Source organism: Canis aureus, chromosome 37, assembly GCF_053574225.1.
Source record: "Canis aureus isolate CA01 chromosome 37, VMU_Caureus_v.1.0, whole genome shotgun sequence".
In the NCBI taxonomy this organism is placed as follows: domain Eukaryota; kingdom Metazoa; phylum Chordata; class Mammalia; order Carnivora; family Canidae; genus Canis; species Canis aureus.
The window spans coordinates 19761911-19782375 of record NC_135647.1 but is presented as its reverse complement, the minus strand read 5'-3'; the positions used below and the strand labels follow the sequence as shown (position 1 = coordinate 19782375).

The window sequence follows — 20465 nt, the reverse complement described above, 5'->3', positions numbered from 1 at the left end:
AGACGGGCACCTGGGTGGCACAGTCTGTTGAGCGTCCGACTCTTGGTTTTGGCTCATGTCATGATTTCAGGGTCATGAGACTGAGCCCCACATTGGGCTCCTCACTCAGAATGGACTCTGCTTGAGATTCTCTCTCCCTCTCCCTCTGCCCCTCCTGCTTGAGCTCTCTCTCTAAATTAAAGAAATAGGGATCCCTGGGTGGCTCAGTGGTTTAGCGCCTGCCTTTGGCCCAGGGTGCGATCCTGGAGTCCCAGCATCGAGTCCCACATCAGGCTCCCTGCATGGGGAGCAGGCTCCTCCCTCTGTCTGTGTCTGTGCCTCTCTCTCTGTGTGTGTCTCTCATGAATAAATAAATAAGACCTTTTTTAAAAATTAATTAATTAATTAAAAAAAGAAATATTTAAATATATATATATAATAGCCTTTCATTTTTAGAACAGTTTTAGATTTACAGAAAATCAGAGAAGATAATACAGAGTCCCCGTACACCTGACACCCCAATTCTCCCATTATCAACATCTTACATCAGTATGTACATTTGTTACAATTAATTATCATTAATAATATTGCATACATAATAATACTGACACATTATTCTGGAGGAAAATTCGCACTTTGTTCAGATTCCTAAGTCTCCCTCCATTTGTATCCTGTCCCCATCCATCCCCCCAGATCCCATATTACATCTCCTGATGCCATCTCCTCAGAGTCCTCTTGGCTGTGATGGGTTCTCAGACTTCCCGTTTTTTGATGACCTTGATGGCTTTGAGGAGTACCGATTCAGTATCCTGTAGATTGTCCCTCAGTTGGGTTTGCCTGATGTTTTTCTCATGATTAGATTGGGATTCTGGTTCTGGGGGAGGAAGAGCACAGAGGGTAAGCATCATTCTCATCACATACCATCAACATAACTTACTTCCGTTGATGCTGACTTTGACCACCTGGCTGAGGCCATCCCTGTCAGCTGTCTCCACTGTCAAGAGATGCTTCCCCCCTCTTTTCCCATACCCTACTCTCTGGAAGGAGGTAGGTCTTGGACATGTCCTAGAAGGGAGAGCCAGCCTGAGAATGCCAGCTGCCACGGGATCCTGCAGTGCTTCTGTCCCCAGCCACTGTTTTCTCCTCCCACCTCAGGCCAGAGTAAGATTCCTTCCAAACCCTACCAGCACCTCCGGCCACAAAAACCAAATTCCCTGTCACCTTCACTTGCCTAGGGCCTCAAATCACACCTCAGCCCTGCCACAACCAGGCCACACGTGTATTAAAGATCTATAGACCTGAGTTTGTCAGGACTCCACCATCTGCACCAAGGAAACAGTTCCCTAAATTCTAGGAGTGTCTTTGCAACCCACGCCCCAGAGCCCCCAACAATTCACCATCATGTCATCTTCCCAAACTCTAGGTACTCTTTGGAAGGAGGTCAGTCCTTACCTGGGCAGTTCTTTCCACATCCTTGAGGGTAAAGTGTACAAGTATTTGAAATTCCTATGCACCAAGATTTGTCTATCCTCCCTATTTACTTATTCATCTATTTATTTATATTAATATGGACTCGTGAATATTTATATTATACTTTGGGCTGTAATCCAGTTCTACTTTTATATTGCTCAAATTGTTTCTGCTTTAGCCAAGGAGAGTTCTTTTGGTTGTCTCCTGTACCCTCACCCTCATTTTGGTGGGGTTTGGGGAAGGGGACAGACTTCCTGAATTTTTGGCATTAGAAGGTGCCAGAAAGTAACCCCAGTCCTTACTCTCCAAGAAGCCCTGGTTCCTTTTATTAGAAAATGGCATTTGAAATCAAGAATGCAACCAAGGTATATTCACTAATACTTTTTTTTCCTCTTCTGTTTTTAGGCCCTGTCAGAGAATAGTGCAAAGAAATATTTGTGGTTATACCAACTCATATTATACATGTATATAGATATATATATATGTATATATACACATATATATATACATTCATATATATACTTCCATATGTAACTATCTATATCAATGTTAAGTAAAATATGATTTTTTACTGACATCTCCAACTCTAACCTATTACGAGATGGGCCATTTTGGCCTCTTCCCCTTATACATCTGTAAATACCCATTCCCACATTAAGAAACCTGGCTCCTAAAAAAAAAATAAAAAATAAAAAAATAAAAAATAAAAAATAAAGAAACCTGGTTCCTATCATCCACCAACCATTTATTTAATGTTCCATTCTGGTATACATGTATATCATCAGAATGGGGTACCTGGGTGGCTTAGCCAGTTAAGAGTCCAACTCCTGATTTCAGCTCAGGTCATGATCTCAAGGTTAAAGCCCCACATCGGGTTCCTCACTGGGCATGGAGACTACTTGGGATTCTCTCTCTCCATCTGCCTTCCCTCCATTGTTTTTACTCTGTCTCTCTCTCCCTCTCTAAAAAAAAAAAAAAAAAAAAATTATTAAAAGAAAGAAAGAGGGATCCCTGGGTCGCGCAGCGGTTTGGTGCCTGCCTTTGGCCCGGGACGCGATCCTGGAGACCCGGGATCGAATCCCACATCGGGCTCCTGGTGCATGGAGCCTGCTTCTCCCTCTGCCTATGTCTCTGCCTCTCTCTCTCTCTCTCTGTGACTATCATAAATAAATAAAATTTTTTTAAAAAATTAAAAAAAAAAAAGAAAGAAAGAGAACTGTGATCTGCAGCACTGTGGGAAACAATGTTATCAGTTAGTGTCCAGTAGTTAGTGCAGTTCTTCTTGCCTTTAGTCTTACAGATTCTGCTCATCCCCAGTATTACTTAGGTTAGCATCTTTCCCCTAATGAGGCTGTTTCATACATTTTTATTATAGTTAGAATCCTTGTTCCTCCCTGGGATCCTCTGACATTCTAAAAAAAAATTGTTGCTACTTTCCGTACATTGAGGTTCAATCTTTGTGCTATAAAGTTCTCTAGGTTTTGGCAAATGTGTAATGTCATGCATCCACCATTATAGAATCATACAGAATAACTGTACCACCCTAGAAAGTCCCCTGTGCTCAACCTATCCCCCCTACCTCTCTCCCCTCCAACCACTGATCTTTTTGTGTCTCTAGGTTTGCCTTCTACAGAATGTCACATAACTAGAGTTGCACAGTATGTAGTCTTTCAGACTGGCTTCTCCCATCTTGCAATATGCATGTGAGTTTCCTCCAGGTCTCTTCATGTCTGGTTTGACGTTTAATCAATTCCACGGGGGAGAAAGTGAGCTGCACAAGTCTGTCACTTTACCTAATTTCCCTTCTCAACCTGGTTCCCTCATTTCCTACAGATTGAGATTTACATCTTATCCCAGGAAAAGACCTTCCTGGTCACACTATGTAAAACTAGAGTCCCCTATCCCTTATTCTGTCCTGACTTCATTTTTAGCACTTTCTAACACACTTCTATTTTTATTTATTCATTTTGTTCGATGTCTATCTCCATGAGGGCAGGCATTTTTGCTATTTTATTCTTTGCTATTTTCTTAGCACCTGAAACGCTGCCTGACACATGAGGGGCCCTTGGTAAATATTCGATGGGTGGATAAGTCTCCTCAAAAAAATGCTTATATATAAAAAAATGTTTATGTATGTATATGTGCTTGACCTCGTGACATATATGCCCCTTGACTTTACAGCAAAGCAACAATGGCAAGACGGAGTGACGAGGTATGAAGAAGTGGTAGACATTCTCAACTCTTTCTCCTACTCACACTTACAATGGTGTCTGACATTTCTCCATTAGAGATGAATTTAGCTGAGTATATTTTTCCCTCTTAGGGTCTTGGTTTTCACTTTAAAATGTTTAAGGGGGAACTCTCAGTGGTTGAGCGTCTGCCTTCAGCTCAGGGCGTGATCTGGGGGTCCCAGGATCAAGTCCTACACTGGACTTCCTACAGGGAGCCCGCTTCTCCCTCTGCCTGTGTCTCTGCCCCTCTCTGTGTGTCTCTCATGAATAAGTAAAGAAAATCTTTTTTAAAAATTAAAAAATTATAAAATGTTTAAGGGGATACTTTTTAAATTTTTTAAAATTCCTGAAATTTATTGTAAAGAGTCAATAATTTAGAGATCCATAAAGAAGAGTATTTAGTCATCTCCCCCTCTTCCCTGTACCCACCCTCTTAGACGTGGGCCACTAGGACCCCTGTTCTAGCTCTCTGCTTTAGACTCCTAAGCCTCACCAATGCAATAGGAGTTTACAGAGCCAAGGATGCAGTAACTTGGAGTCTGTGACTCCATTAGACCATATTCCAGGTATTGAGGATGCTAGAATTCCCTGCCCAAAAGACCTCAAGCCCTCACCTAGGATGAGTGAGCACCCCCGCCCTCCACCCTGGGACACGTTCATGGGCAGCCTGGCCCAGGATGAGTGCACTCAGAGACTCCAGGAGCAGCTGTGGGGAGCAGGCAGGCTGTGATGCCAGCACACATGTGCACAAAGTCTCTTCAGGTGCACAGGGCACTAGAGCGAAAAGCTGAGAAGCAGACAAAGCCAAGCTTCCATCTGTCTTCTCTCCTCGGGCCCACCACCTCTGGGTGTTAAGGGCAGGCCTGCCTCCCGCACTGTAATCCCATCCCCTAAGGGAACAGTGTTAACTGTTTGGTACCTAACCCTCACACCTTTGTCTAGGAGTTCATAAACATATAGAAATATGAACACATATGGAAAGGGTTTTCTTTCTCTATCACTTTTTAATAAAAGTGGTATTCCAATATACAATCTAATCTATATCATGGCCCCCCCACCCCCAATTTATAGATCTCATTTATTCTTTTTATTAGCTTCATGATATGCCATAGTTTGAATGCATATTCCTTTATGATGAGATATACAGTGTTTCTTTCCCTACCCCACCTCAAATAAAGCTGAAATAATCTTTATACCTGTGATCCTACATCCTGGTGCTTTCATTTTTCTAAGCTTTAGTTCAGATTCTTAGAAATAGGATTAGTGTTTCAGTCAAAGACTATAAACATCATTTATTTTATAGATGTTTCCAAACAACTCTGGTAAACATTTACAGCAATGCATACCCCCACTGGCAATGGATAAGTTGCCCATTGCACCAAACCTCCCAGCTCTGGATGCTATGGATTGTTTCAAATTTTGCAAAATGGATGGCTAAAAACTGACATCTGCTTAATTTCGCTTTTATTTCCCTAACTGAAGTAAGGGCTAACATGTTCTCACACACAGTGGTCATTTGTATTTCCTCTTTTATAGGTCACCTATTTACAGGCAATATCCTTTGCCCATTTTTCTATTGGGATGTTAGCTTTCTCATATCAAATTGGAAGCACTTATCAAATAGTAAACTTCTGTGGTGGTAAACATTATCATTTTTTCTCCTGTCATCTGTCAATGTTGTTTAAAGCATATTTTTCCATACAGATATTTCTAATTTTTTGTAGTCAAATTTCTCTATTTTTTTTTCTTAATGACTTCTGAGTTTCCTGTCTTATTTAAAAAGGAACCCATACCTGTCCTCCTAAATTTTGTTCTACTATTTTTATGGTCATGTGTCTCTGCCCTCATTTTGTAACAGAGAAATTAAAGAAAAGATTCAAATGTTTCTAATTCAGAAAATAAAGGAGCTCTCAGAAGGGGAGAGTCCCCAAATTCTGTCCTCCAGGTCCTTCTTTCTGCTTCCATTTACCATTATGGCTTTAAAATGTCCTGTCTTCCAACAACCTCTCCTTATAACCTAAGCAACCCTGCAGAAATAACATCTCAAGGCGTTGTCAGCAAATCAAGCTGGAGTTTGTTAGAGCTTCCCAAGGACAGACATCTTGGGGAAAAGAAAAGGCCAAAAACAAAGAGAAAGGAAAAAAAGGGGGAAGCGTAAGGGTTCCATTCACTCATATTTTGATCCAAACAACAGAAATAGAGCGCCACCTCTGCATAAGGCACTGTAGGAGGGCCTGTGAAGGTTTAGGATTCAAGGAACAGCATGATCCCCACACTCCAAGGGTTCGTTATTTTGAAAGGGGAAGCCCATAGAGAAGCACCACAGTACAAGCAGAATATACAGGTATAGACAGAGGGCAGAGAAGGACCGAGATCACTTCTGGTTGGAGCTGGTCCTGCCAAGAACAGGGGTGCACAGACAAGCTCCCAACTCCATTTAATTTTCCAAATCATCTGGGATCGTCTTAAAACAGATTGAATTTAAGAGATTTATTACACTCAGTGGGTGCCATCCCAAACCTATGGAATCTAAATCCCCCGGTAATTTTGATATGCCAGTAGGGAAACTTTTACGTCTGGCTAAATCTTCACCAAAAGAAAGTATGAGGATATCTTAGAAATTATATATGCACCACCTCTTCCCTAGTCTGTCTCTTCCATAACCATGCAGACAGTACTTAGCAGAGATCTGGCCAGAGACCCCCTGCAGGTCATCCAGTCCTCTAATCTCATTGGCTTTAAGTGAAGTTAATTGGCTCTGGGGTACTCATGTGACCTGAATCTAAGCCAATCAGCATATCAATGCCCCAGAACTATGATTGGGTGGAGAGGGGGGTGGGACAGGCTCCTGGTTGGTAATCAGAGATGGTGAGATGCAGCAAGACTGCCTGGGAATACCAAAGCAAAGGTCTTCACTTTTTTCTGCCATATATGAACCCGGGAGCTCTCACCTTGAGAGCTTTGGGCAGTCACCTTGAAAGGGGAGAGCCCATGTGTGGGAGGCACACGGGAGAGAAAAGGAAAGACAACTAGGCCTGGGTTGTATCCCTTGAGGCTTGAATAAAGTCACACCTGAAGCCACACCCGATCTACCCTGGACCACATAGTGACCCCAGCCAGCATAATTTCCTGTTTCGCTGAAGTCTGTTCAGATCAGGTTTCTTATCACTTGCAAGAGTTATCACTGACAGGAGGTACAAAGTCCTCCTGAAAAGTAAGCTCCTTCCTGTGCAAGGAAATCAGGGACTCTTCCTTTTCTTCTAAGGAAGATGTCCTCCTAAGACAGATGCAGACCACTGGCAACTTGAGTTAATTTGGAAAATTCTTTCAAAAGCCTCTAGAAATGGCAAAAAAAAAAAAAAAAAAAAAAATGTTTTTGTTGTTGTTGTTGTTAGGACAAAGAAACACTCCCCTGATGATGTAAGGGTTCCATCTCCTCGCTTCCTTGGGTGTGTTGTGACTTGACAGTGTGTTAAGATGGTACATTATAAAAATCTTCCTTACGTGACCGAAGCATCAAGAGTTCTACAAAAACCAAGAAGAATTGTGCTGGGCTGGAAACTGGGAAGTCCGGTCCCGAGTGGCCCCTCCTAAGGAAACATCCTGCAGGTCTCTCTGTGTCTGTGATTGTTTAAGTGAACATCTGTCACACAGAATCTGCTAATAGGGTAGAAGTTTGTTTACTTTTCCCTTTGAGACTTCGAAGCACCAAGCTGAGGAGGAACTTTTTGCATTTCCACATCACAAGTGAGGAAAAGAGGAAGGAGAATGAGAAAAATAAGAGGGAGAAAAAAAAACCCTCCAACATAAATGCCTTGGGAATCATTTCCTTTGTTCTAGTTTCCAACAGAGAGAGACCCTTCCTCTCAGTGAAGACCACCCTCAAACACAGTTCACGTAACATGTAGGTGCAGATAAGCATTTTAATCTATGAAAAAGTCTTCTATCAAGACGACTTTCATATCTGTGTTTCAATTTCAGGATTAAGAAGGTCGATGCTTTATAATTCTGGAAAATCCACCTACCCAGACTTGGTACTTTCTGACAAATAACCTAAGACAAGCCCACAATGTGTTACTGTCTTGACTCTAAATCTTGACACTAAAATCAATCAATCAATCAATCAATCAATCAATCAATCTTGGCACTAAAGAATATTTTGAAAGCGCTTAAAGTAGTATCTATACACTAAGAAAATTATCAGGGAATGTTTATAATTCTCAGACTAATAGTCAATGGCAAATTTCCCTTAAGGCTATTTGTAACAATGACTGTTATCTCCTGACATCCTGTGAGGGACTCCTACAAGGACCAGCAAGGATCCCTGGAAGTCAGTCACTGACACCTTAAGGAACCTTGGGGATGGACAATCCTATTTCCAACCTGCTGAACTTTCAAAACCCTCTACCTCCTCCAAGGGAGCAGGGGAGAAAGGAGTTGACATCAGGACCAGAATCTGAGAAGTTCTATAAATGTGATCTTTTGTCCATAGGTTCATTCATTCACAAAACATTCAGTTTCCTCCTGGGTACCCACCACACTCTAGGCACTAGAGAACAGCTAACAGGCCAATTAAGTTTCTGCCTCCAGGGAGCTTCTAGATTCTAGAAGAAACTGATGGAAACAAGTGAGGAAAGCATATGTAATGTGATAGTATAGAATATAACTTTAGGCAATGATAAATGCTACCAAGAAACTAAAGCCAAATAGTTGGTCATGATGATCAGAACCGTGTGGTTGTACTTGATGGAGGAAGGAGAGGAGGAGAAGGAAGGAGCGAACGTTGGGGGTTTGGGGAAGAGCATCCCAAGGGGAGGAAGGGGCCAAAGCCTGTGGCAGGAACAGGTTCGGAGGCTGATGGGACCTCTGTTTGCAGGGAGGTGAAAGCAGGAAGCATACAGAGCCCTGTAGGCCACAGAAAGGAGTACGGGTTCTATTCTAAACATGTCTGGAAGCCATTAAAGGATGTGAGGCAGGGAAGTAAAGTAATCTGGGGAGGCTGTTGGGTTAGCCCCAGTGGGGTGGTGTCACCTGGACTGAGGGTACTGGCTGTGTCCTTGTTCTCAGCTATCTCACCAGCCCCGAGGAAAAGCCTGGGCACAGTAGACCCTTAGTAAATAGTGGTTGAGGGGATAAATAAAGCCCTGGCCCGAGAGAGCTTACAATTTCCCAGGTGAGTCAAATACGTGACTATGATAGCCATGACACGAAGTGGGTAGCACCGAGGGCAAACATTTGCTGGAGATGGGAGGTGGAGGTCGCAGAGGTAGAGCCATGAAGAAAGGCCCAGCAGCCGGACAGTGCGGCCCTCTCCCCCAGAGCCCACGGGAGGGGCCGCCACGAGCCATGCCAGGCAGGGAGAGCTGCGGATCCGGGGGGGGAGGAGCACCCAGTGGCACTCGGGCTGGCAGGTTGGCATCCCCTTTATTAAAGAGTCGGGCACTCTGCCCTGCAGGGCCCGCCTAATTCTCCCCAGCTTCCTGCAGGGATACTCAGAAATTCCTTCTAGCTCCCCTCTCTGCTGCCTGCTTAAGGCAGGGCTGGGCCCATACCCTCCACACCCTTTGTCTCTCCATCCGGAAGTACTGAGTCAACAGCCCTTTCCCAGAACCCACCTCCGTTTCTTCCCACACCTGCAGCTTCTACTGTTCCCAGGAATGAGGTGGGGCCAGTCAAAGAGCAAGGCGAGTGTCAGGGTGAGGAAGCGCACAGTAGGATCTCCAGATGGGTGCCTCTCGGCTGAGCATGCTTGCAAACCTCTCTGAGAGCCTGTCTACACAGACTGCTGCATCCTGACCCTAGACATTCTGATGGCAAAGGTCGGAGGGTGGATGGAGAATCTGCGTTTCTCCCGGGCCCCCAGGGATGCAGGTGCGGAGGCTCCCGGCTCACCCTTGGAGGTGTGCTGCTCCATAGGAAGCCGGGATGAGGTTGGCAGGGGAGGGATAGTAAATATAGCCACGATGTACTGAGTGCCAGACTCTGGGCTGAGGGTGTATGTGAATAATCTCTTTTAATCCTCACCCAGCCCTGTAAGCTGGCACCATTATTATGCCTATTTAACAGATGTGGCTTGGAAAGAGTAGAGAACTTGCCCAAGGTCTCATAAGCTTACAAGTGAGACTTGCACTCAACTGTCCAGCTCCAGTGCCCAAACTATTAAGAGAAATCTCACGGGAATAGACGTTGATAGGCTGAGTAGGACCTGTTATAAATTGACATCTGGAGAAAAGGCCAAGAAGTAAAAAAAAAAAATACACCCATACACTCAAGTGTTTCTCCGCAAAGGGAAGGGTGTAGAGGCGGCTATAATTGGACCTAGTAGAGTCTCAGGAATGCCACAGTCTTCTGGAACAATCAAGATTAAAAATAGCTGTGACAAAAGGAAAAAGAAAGTGTGACACGCATTTCCCTCTCTCCTTTGTATTTATCTAAAATGTCTCCATTTAAGATTAAAATTGCACCAGATTAAAAATTTTCTTTTACTTCTGTTCTCCCACTTCACCACACCCAAGGCTCTCAGTGGTATTCTGTGCGAAATACGTAGTGAATAATTGGTCTAGACCCTAAGTCTTTGTTTTTTATTTATGAAGTATAACAGGCAGGCACCTATTCTGAGTTCGTTGGAATTACTACACAACCACACAAGCTAACCGGGAGATATGTTGAAATACGACTGAAGAAGTTATGAAATGATTCGGTATGAACAGTCTTTCAGTGCTGGACAAGGGAAAAAATGGGGGCTGGCATGCTCCTCGCTGGATACCCTGGGTACTGAAAATGAAATTATTTCATGCAGTGAAATGAAAATGAAAATACTGTGCTTAATAATCAATGCCACTCAAGTAAAAGCAACAACCCGGCTAAATCCTTCATAGAAGGTAACTCGATGTTGCGGGAGATGCTAACTTAAAACTCTTCTTTCCCAAAGAGCAAGTCCCTTGAATGTGACTCAGGGTTAAAGCACTAGCTCGCATCCTCATCCCTAGGGCTGGCTTCCTTGTTTTTTGTAGATTCTAAATCAGACCCAAAAGATCATCTCATGCGGTTAAGTAATCCAGTGTCTGGATTCCTGACTCCGAAATGAGACCCGAGAGAGGCTTTATTTCTCCCCCTAGGTTGCCTGAACTCTCAGCTTGAGGATCCTCCAGACACCCATAAGCATAATCCTGTGCGCTTCTGCTAATCATACCTCGCATCAGTGCTCCGACGGCGTATTTTACGCACAGGCTTCCAGTGGGGAGACAGCTGGGAACCCATAGGCCGTAATTTATATCCCAATTCAGTCCTTGCAGGAGAAGAGGGGTCCTGGACTACAATAACCAGGCTTCCCATATAGTGGTCTTCGTGTTACTTTTTAACATCTTCCCTACACCTGTGACCTCCCTGCTCAAAGGAGTTCAGAGATGATTATATTCAGAGAATTCTATTTCTCTGATAGAATCTGAATGAAAAGACACTCATCAGCTCTTGTTCTCCCAAGGCTGGACAATTCATGGGGTCCCCAGGCCCCCCGACCCTGTGCACGGACACTGCACTTTTGTAAGTGGTGATTTTTCTCAGCTCTTTCTCTGAGGGGCAGAAGGAATGCTGGAAGTCAGACGGCCCACGCGGGTGCAGGGTCCTTCCCCACACGCCCACTGTCTTGTCCTTTCACCCCAGGTTTTTTTGACTGAACTCCATACAGTGGACAACACCACCCCACACCTCTGTCTGAACTACCTTACACGTTCACCCATTGTTACGTCAAGTTTTACCTTTTGGGGGAAAAAAAATTCCAATTTTCCAACAAAAAGCCCAGATTGATAAACTCTTCAAGGCCCCCTTGTATATAGTATTTTGGTGTTTTGGTTTTTTTTAAAAAAGATTTTACCTATATATTTATTTATTTGAGAGAGAAGCTCATGCAAGTGCACAAGCACAAGGGGGTGGTAAGGAGCAGAGGGTGAGGGAGTGAGTGGGGGAAAGAATCTCATGAGGGGACCCTGAGATCATGACCTGAGCTGAAACCAAGAATCGGACACTTAACTGGCTGAGCCACCCAGGCGCCCCATCTTGTTTATAGTATTTTGAATCTAAATATACAAAGAGTGTCTATCCTCAAGTTTCTTTTTTTTTGTTTTTGTTTTGTTTTATTTTGTTTTTTAAAGATTGTGTTTATTTATTCATGAGGGACACACAGAGAGAGGCAGAGACACAGGCAGGGGGAGAAGCAGACTCCATGCAGGGAGCCTGATGCGAGACTCGATCCCAGGACCCCAGGATCACGCCCTGAGCAGAAGGCAAGCGCCAACCACTGAGCAACCCACCCAGTCGACCCAATACTCAAGTTTCTACAGAAAGTTGGAGGTACAAAACAGTTCTGAGGGGCTGACCCAGCTCTAAGCAATGGCAAGGGGATAGAAGTCACAGGGGGGTGGGGGGAGTGATTTTGAAGTTTCTAGCAGCCGCAGTAAAGAAAAGTTTAAAAAAAAAAAAAAAAGGAGAGAGAGAGAAAAGAAGAACAAGTGAAACTCATTTTAGTAACAGATTGTATTTAGTCGAATGTAACCAAAATAATATTTGTAACATGGGATCAATACTTAAAATTATTAATGAAATATTTTGTGTTCTCTTGTCGTGCTAAATCCCCAGAAGCCAGTATGTTTGTGCAGCACATCTTGATTTGGCTGTAGCACAGTCTAAGTGCTCAAAAACCACATGTGGCCAGTGGCTGCCGGAGTGGACAGAACTGGTCTAACTAATCCCACAACAACTACGATAATCCTTCAGGAGGCCTGTTTCACCTTTTCCTCTTCGAAGGTAGACCACTGGCTTCACATCCCTCCAGATACCCTACAGAAAGACACAATACAATACAATGAATGATTGAATTTATTTATTTATTCCTTTAAATACCTAAAAATATCATTTAAATATTAGAGCCTGCCAACAGTGACACGTAAAATTTTTTGAAATCCAAAAATAAGCCTTATTTTTTTTTTATGTGTTAAAGAAGGTATACAGGTTTAATTTGGCAGAAATTTCCATATAACCTTGGTACTGTGGGAGTTCGCTGAAAGCCAGTGCTGTAAACATGTCATACTTTGACTTCAAAAAGTAAATGTGTCACTAAGTGCCCCCATCCAGCCAAAGCCAAGTTGCTCAGTAACGCTGAGGACAGAGGCCCAAACTGCACCAGGTGCTAAACCAAAGCCCTGCTCCTTCGAGAAGGAGAAGGACGAGGGGGCCGGTGGAGGGGCAGGAAGGGATTCCTTCCCAGACCCCCACCCACTGGCGCTCGCACCCACGGTTCTGGGGCGCTTGGTCTCCTCTTGGCACCTGCCTGAGGTCAGTACTGGCCTCTGCCCCAGCGCCTCCCCCAATGTCACCACTGCTGAACGCCTGAGGCCGCAGCCTGAGCACCTCTCCTGGAGAAGCATGAGAGCTCCCTGAGGGTGGGGGTGGGGTGGCTTCCCTCCCTTCTACAGCTCCTGCTGGGCTTCCAGCTCCCAACCTGCTGGACACCCCCCCCCCCCCATAGCTGTGCAGTTATGGCCTCAAAGCCTTGTGTGATGTTCTTCTGGCTGGTGCTGGGCTGTGAGGGCTTCCAGGATTTCCTTCCTTCCTTCCTTCCTTCCTTCCTTCCTTCCTTCCTTCCTCCCTCCCTCCCTCCCTCCCTCCCTCCTTCCCTCTCTCCTTCCCTCCCTCCTTCCTTCCCTCCTTCCTTCTCTTCTTTCTTCCTTCTCTTCCTTTCTTTCTTTTCTTTCTTCCTTTCTTTTCTTTCTTCCTTTCTTTTCTTTCTTTCTTTCTTTCTTTCTTTCTTTCTTTCTTTCTTTCTTTCTTACTTTCTTTCTTTCATATAACAATATCCTGACCCTGCCCTAAGGGTTGAGCTAGGTGATTGCCCCAGCGAACACACTTCCTACCTTGGTTCTGACTCACACTCATTACATTGTACTTTGAACCAGGCCTTGGTTATCTGCTGCCTCAATCACTAAAAACAATCCAAATCCTCTCTCATTGGGGGCAGCTGCTGCCGCCTCTCCAAAATTAACTATTAGGAGTGTGAAGCTTGCATTGTTTCCCCCAACCACCCAAACACCACACAGGACGAACCCAGACGTCCAGTTCACACGTTCATTCATTCCGAAACCACCCCCGGGGGCTTCCCATGTGGAAAAGGTGCCGGAGAAGTTCGCCAGCACTTAAGGATGCTGTGAGATAACGCCAAGGTGGAGGCAATTTTCACTGACCCCTGCGATCCAACTCTGGGAGCAGTGAGGATGCTAAATTTTGAGGCCATTCATTCATTCATTCATTCAGAGGTTATATGCCAGACAACCAGTGACAGCAACAAGTAAAATATTATGGGATGTTGGATTGCAACAGGTGCCAAGGAGAGAATAAATCTGGGAAGGGGGTGTGAATACTGGTGCTGCAGGGCGGGGGCGGGGGGGTGGAATGAACCTTTAGGTGATATGGCTCGGGAAAGCTTCCAGAGAAAGTGACTTTTGAATAGAAAGCTTTCACAGCTTGGGCTCCCCAAAGTAGACTCAGAGACAGAGATTTCAGGCAAGAAGTTAAGAAGTAGTTTCAGAATCAACCCCACACAATGGGTTAGAGGGGGGCATTGGGCTGGGAGGGAGCTCAGCAGGGCCTCGATGAGCAGGTGGGGAGCTCTGAGGCCGGAGGGGCTTTTCAGAATTGTCCCAAAGGGATGAGCGGGTCAGGCCTTATGCCCCTGGACATGGGCTGTCCCCAGAGAGAGAGTGTGAGCCACCGAGGGGTCTCTCCTCGGCCTTAGCAATTTCTGGAGAGCTCTGACTACAGAGCACTGTCCACAGACCCCTTCCAGGTGTCTGGGTGGAGCTCTGGGAGGTACCCCACAAATGCTAAGACACCCCGAAGGAAGGAAACGGGGAGGGAGTGGGCCACACAGGGATCCAGGGAGAGAGTCTCCCACACAGAGGGGCCAGCGACTGCGGAGTCCCTGATGTGGGAGCATGCCCAGCGTGCTTCTGGAAGGAGTAGCGAGGCAGCCATGGGTGGAGTGGAGGGGAGTGGGGGGAGCAGACCAGTTACTCCAGTTAAGGAGCGTGTCCTCTACACCTCCCAGCCCCATCAGCAGCCAGTGGAGTGTGTGACTGGGAGGAATGGAGAACACTCTGCTGTTCCAGGACTCCGACGTTCGAGCCTCAACAGCAGATGACAGTGACGCTGTCATTTCCCACTGAACAGCCAAGAGTTTGGGTTAGTAGGAAACGGAGGAGCGAGACAGTCGTCACCGCAACCTGCTTGGCCCCTGGGTGTCCCCGCCTTCTAGCGCTGACGGGCTCAGTACGAGTTCCCAAATTTTTCAACGTGACAGATGAACCTGAAAGTCCAGTTCAGGTTCAGTTCATTCCATCTAAACCACTCTCGCAGACTTTCGAATTTAGAAAAGGTTCCAGAAAGTTCGTGAGCATTTAAAGATGCAGCAAGAGAGATGCCACAGCGGAAGAAATGCTCACTGGCTCCGCTATCCAACCCTGGGAGCAGTGAGGTTGGTAGATCTTGAGACCATTCACTCATTTATTCAGTAGTTATGCGCCAGGCAACCGACGAGAGAAGTCAGGAAAACATCATGGGATGTCATAGGACAAGCAGTGCCAACGAGTGCCACGCAGGAAATGCCTCAGAAAGGGGGGATGTGAATTTATGATCTAAAGGACGCCTGGGCGGCTCAGCGGTTGAGCATCGGCCTTTGGCTCAGGGCATGATCCCGGGGTCCCAGGATCGAGTCCCCCATCAGACTCCCCGCAGGGAGCCTGCTTCCCCCCTGCCTGTGTCTCTGCCTCTCTCTGTGTGTCTCTCATGACTAAAGAAATAAAATGCAAAAAAATAAAATAAAATAAAGGTACTTTCTCAAGGGGAGGGCTAGAAAGATATCTTTATCACAAAATTAATTATGAAATACAAGTTGAGCAAACGCAACTGCCTGCAGAAGCGCGGCCACGTTGGCAGGAGCACGCGGGCGGAGGGGTGGAGTGGGGAGGGGGTCCTCTAAGGCTGGCCTCCACTTGCCCAGCTGTGAAAGGGGGAGAGAGGGGGGCTCGGGCTTAATAGGTCACACCTGAGAAGCCCAGGCTGAGGGAGGGTCAGGTAGGCGAGAGCAACGCCAGGGGACACACGTGCGAGAGCCAAGGCCGGGCCCTGGAAGAGGCCCAGGTGCCCCTGACCGGGCAGAGGCCCAGGCCGCGGAGGAGGAGGGAAAGGAGGGGGGCCTCAGAGCAGCCGGGAGGGCCGGTTACACCCCTGCACCTGGTGATGGGGCCCATTTTCTTGGGCACCTCGGTCCACTCCTGCCATGAATACTGGAGCCGCACCAGACGCCACAGAGCCAGGGCCTTACCCGACACAAACTCGCTGCCTCGCAGACCTGAAAGCCACGCTCAGATCCAGCTGCTGGCAGGGCTGGTCCCTGCTGAGGCCTCTCTCCCCGCCTCGCAGGTGTCCGTCTTCTCCCTGGGGCCCCACCTGGTCCTCCCCCTGTGCGGTCTGTGTCCCAGTCTCCTCTTCTTGTAAGGACACTGGTCCTGCTGGATTAGGGCCACCCCTACGACCTCAGGTTAATTCCCGTTGTAGACAGCTGTCTGCAACTATCCTACCAGCCTCTGAGGTCCTGGGGTTAGGACCACAACCTACAGCTTTTGGGGGAACACAGTTCAGCCCGTAACACGCCATGGATCCGTTTCTCCTCAGTTTCAAGTAGCGACCCCTCCAAAGCCCCCATGTGTCTCTCCCCCTCAGAGGAACCTCAGAAGAAAGCTGGAGGGACAGAGTGCAGCCCCCCTGATGTCAGGTCCAAACTCATATTTGCCCTCTTCCTCCTCCGCTGCCTGGCCTGATGTCCTCTCACTGTCACCTCTCACCTTGGCAGATCTCTGTGGCTTCCCTGGTGCTGGGATCCAGACCTCATTCCTGGAGGGTCCTACAGCCTTCCCAGTTCCAACTTGCTAGGACAGTCTATTCCTAGTCTTGACAGGGGAGGGGGTCCCCAGAGGCACCCAAGGGGATCCCTGGGCTTCACACAGATTCCTGCCTATGGTGTAAAAGGAGCCCTTCCTCCTGCCGCTGGTCAGGGTCACCAGCTCCTGCCCAGATGGCAACTCTTCGTCTCAGTGGCTGGGCCCTGGACAGAAGTCCAACGTGCCTTGGGCGCAGAGTTCAATGGTACCCTTGCCACCACCGGGACCCTCAGCCCTGGAGAGAACCCGCAGGGCCAGGAACAGGAAGCACAAAATCCCCTAGTGCATCACTGGAGGATCTGTTGAAGCCACTCCTGCTTCCACTGCTCGGTTCTCGGGTCCACGTTTCAGGGTCTCAGGCTTTGGCCATCAGGGCCTGAATGTCACATGCGCTCAGCATTCCATCAGTTCTGGAGGTCAGGGACTCTCCCAACAAGACCTCCCACCTATGACTCAGCTGTGTCTGCTCTTCCTTGGGTGAGAGCAGCCCGGGAAACGGGGCCTTAGCACGGTCCTGGTGACAGACCTGGGAGCACCATAAGGGGGACATCTGTCAGCAGGCTCCTTCCCGGTCACAGCCTCTTGCCTTGCCCGGACCCCATGATTGTGTGCTCATCATTATTCTGCAGTGCGTAGGCGTGTTTGAGAGCATGCTCTGGGGTCAAGTGACTTACTCAGGGCACTTGACTTTTCAGTCCTAAATTGAAATGGAAGGTACAGTGCCACGTTTTACTTTTCTGCCATCGGCTTCCTCATCCGTGGTACCTACCTTGGCAGGTTGGCATGAGGAGTAAAGGAGGTGATGCATGACTTTAAAAGTTTGTTTGCAGGAGGGAATGGAGTACCTGGATGGCTCAGTTGGTTAAGAGTCTCCCTTGGGCTCAGGTCGTGATCTCAGGGTCCTAGGGTCGAGCCCCACCTTGGGCTCCCTGCTCAGGGGGGAGTCTGCTTCTTCCTCTCCCTCTGCCCCTCTCCCTGCTCATGCTCACTCTCTCGCTCTCTTTTTCAAATAAATAAATAATCTTCAATTAAAATGCTAGTGGGACTGGTCAAAATGATTCCAAAATTCATATGGAAGAATAAATGTTCAATGATTGCCAAAAAGCTTTTGAAAAAGGTGAGTATGTGATGGGAACTTGGCCTGCTCTGTGTTGCAGCTTATTATAGAGTTGTTACAATCAAAACTGTGTGGCTTGCTGGGCCATACCCGTCTCCACAGCAGGGCTCCAAGGCGAACAGCCTCTGGCATGGTGGCAAATGCAGGGAAGGGAAACCAGCAAGCCAGATCCGTAACTTCTGAAAAAGGACTGGCTCTAAGGAAGGGCTGGGTCTGTAGGGCTGGGCGCAAAGTGGAACCATATTTAAAGATCTATATCTATTTCTATAAATACAGATATAGATAAATATAGACATAGATATATTTACTATACAGGTATATAGAGTAAAAATAAATGGATTAATAGAACAAAATAGAAAACTCAGAAATATATATGTATATATGTATATATAAATACATGTATATGAATCCAATATAGAGTAAGATTCCATTTCAACTCACCAGGGAAAGGATAAGCAACTCAATACATAAGAACAACCGAGAAGGAGATTAGAACCCTACTTCATTCCATATATTTCTAAGAGAAACTGAATGATAAGAGGTAATAGACCTGGGATTAAGGTGAGGCAAAGGAGGTGAGCCTTGAGGGCAAAATGGAAGGAGGTTCTCATTTTGCAGGTTGTCCGGGTGCCCTGAGTGTGCCTGGGATGCCTCAGCCACCTAGTCCCAGCCCTGGAAGGTAAAAGCACCTGTTGAAGATTTCATCACATCATTGGGGGTTGGAAACAACATCCATGTCCATCACTTGGGAAACGGTTGAGTCAATTAAGGTAAATTCATACCATGGCTATTAAAAGAAGGGAAACAAATATGGAAATATGTCCATAATATATTGTTAAATGAAAAAAGTGAAGTTACAACCCCACGTCTAGCATGATCTATGCTATGCACATATATGCATGTCTATAGAAGTTCTGGGGAAAAAAGTGGAAAATACCTAGCAGCTCATTATTCATGCCTACTTTTAGAGAATGGGCTGGGGTGAGGTGAAAGATTTGTTTTCTTCATCCCATATTTTGGTAGTGGTGGGACTTTGAAGCACTTGTTTGTTTTTGCTTTTGCTTGTGTGGAATTTTTCAGGAAAGAAAAAAAAAAAAACTGATGTCAAATCCTTGTCAGAGAAACTACCCAGTTTAGCAATACGTAGGATATCTTGGATGCAGTGAGATAGTTCCAGGACCAGACTGGTGTGGGGGAGGGTGATATTAGGGAGCTAAAGTGTTCTGTGTGATAGAACAGGAAGGATTTTGAGTCCTAGAGTGAGGGTGATGGGACTCAGAGGCGAACGGCAGAGGAGGGAGAGAGGTGACCAACACAAGGAAGGAAGCCATAGATCCCGAAGAGGAAAACTGGCTCCTGTGAAAGTCCTCCAGTCTGCAATGACTGGGGAACCTTAAAGAAACTAATACCGGTTTTCCTCAACTTACAATGGGATTACATCCAATCAACCCATCGTAAGCTGAAAATATCTAAGTCAAAAAAAAAGAACATGTTCTAAGTCGAAATGGGTTTAATACACTCAACCCACCTGACATCATCGCTCAGCCTAGCCAACCTTAAACTTGCCCCGAACACTTACATGAGCCTACAGTAGGGCAAAATCATCTGACACAAAAGTCTATGTTACAATAAGGTGTTGACTATCCCGTGTCATTGACTGATCACTGTCCTGAGGTTGGCAAACAGAAAGGCTGTGTGGGTGCAGCGTGGCTGTCGGTGTATTGGCAGTTGACCCTCATGACCCCCATGACTCAGCTGACTGGGAGCTGAGTCTCACATCAGGAGACAGTGTCTACCACCTATTGATAGCCTGGGAAAAGATCAAATTTCAAAACTGGATGTACGGTTTCTACTGAATGCATATCACTTTCACATCATCGTAAAGTCAAAAAATCCTAAACCCCCATAATTCGGGGATCATTTGCACTTTTACTTCTAAATGATTCTGTGTATTGTGCAGTGACATCTCTCCTCATCTACCCTCATAGCCCCAAATCATCTATTAAACTCTGCTACATACAACTATCTTTTGAGGCAAGAGGAAGGAACTCTGTGGAGTTGATGTAAAGCAGAAAGAAGACAACAGACACAGAAGGTGAGATGTGAGATTAGGAACTGAACAGGTTTCGGTTTTTATAATTCTTTTTTAAATAGGCTCCATGCTCAACATGGGGCTTGAAATCATGACCCTGAAAACAAGAGTCACATGGTCTACCTACTGAGCCAGCCAGGCACCTCCCAGACTTTTTTTATTTTTTTAATGGAGCAAGAAGTAACCAGAAGTACTAAGATTCAGGGACGCCTGGGTGGCTCAGTGGTTGAGCATCTGCCTTTGGCTCAGGTCGTGATCCCAGGGTCCTGGGATTGAGTCCCACGTCGGGCTCCCTGCATGGAGCCTGCTTCTCCCTGTGCCTGGTCTCTGCCTCTCTCTCTCTCTCTGTTTCTCCTGAATAAATAAATAAAATCCTTAAAAAAAAAAAAAAGGTACTCAGGATGACTGCTATCAAAAAGATAAGAACAAGTGTTGGCAAGGATGTGGAGAAATTATAACAGCTCATACATTGCTAGTGGGAAGGTAAAATGGCACAGATGCTTTAGAACTCAGACTGGCTATTCCTCAAAACATAATAGGATTCAACAATTTCACTCCTAGCTATACCCAAAATAAATAAAACCATA

General features: G+C 46.1%; 1 protein-coding gene across 9 annotated transcripts in view; it reads right to left on the bottom strand.

Moving 5' to 3' along the window:
- Positions 1–407: 407 nt before the first annotated feature.
- LOC144306403 (uncharacterized) overlaps positions 408–20465 on the bottom strand; it is a 119130-nt gene continuing 99072 nt past the window's right edge. For 4 of the 9 annotated variants that reach the window (XR_013373485.1, XR_013373494.1, XR_013373489.1 and 1 more), the window contains 2 exons: positions 12467–12515; positions 408–853 (listed from right to left, as the gene is read on the bottom strand). Coding sequence is in view for 1 of the 9 variants with exons in the window: in XM_077885833.1 (XP_077741959.1) it covers positions 732–853; positions 12467–12515 (171 nt within the window). In the remaining 8 variants the exon portion in view is untranslated. Of the gene's footprint in view, positions 854–12197; positions 12516–20465 lie in introns of those variants that run through there. The other 5 variants (XR_013373486.1, XR_013373492.1, XR_013373487.1 and 2 more) reach the window with 2 other exon arrangements.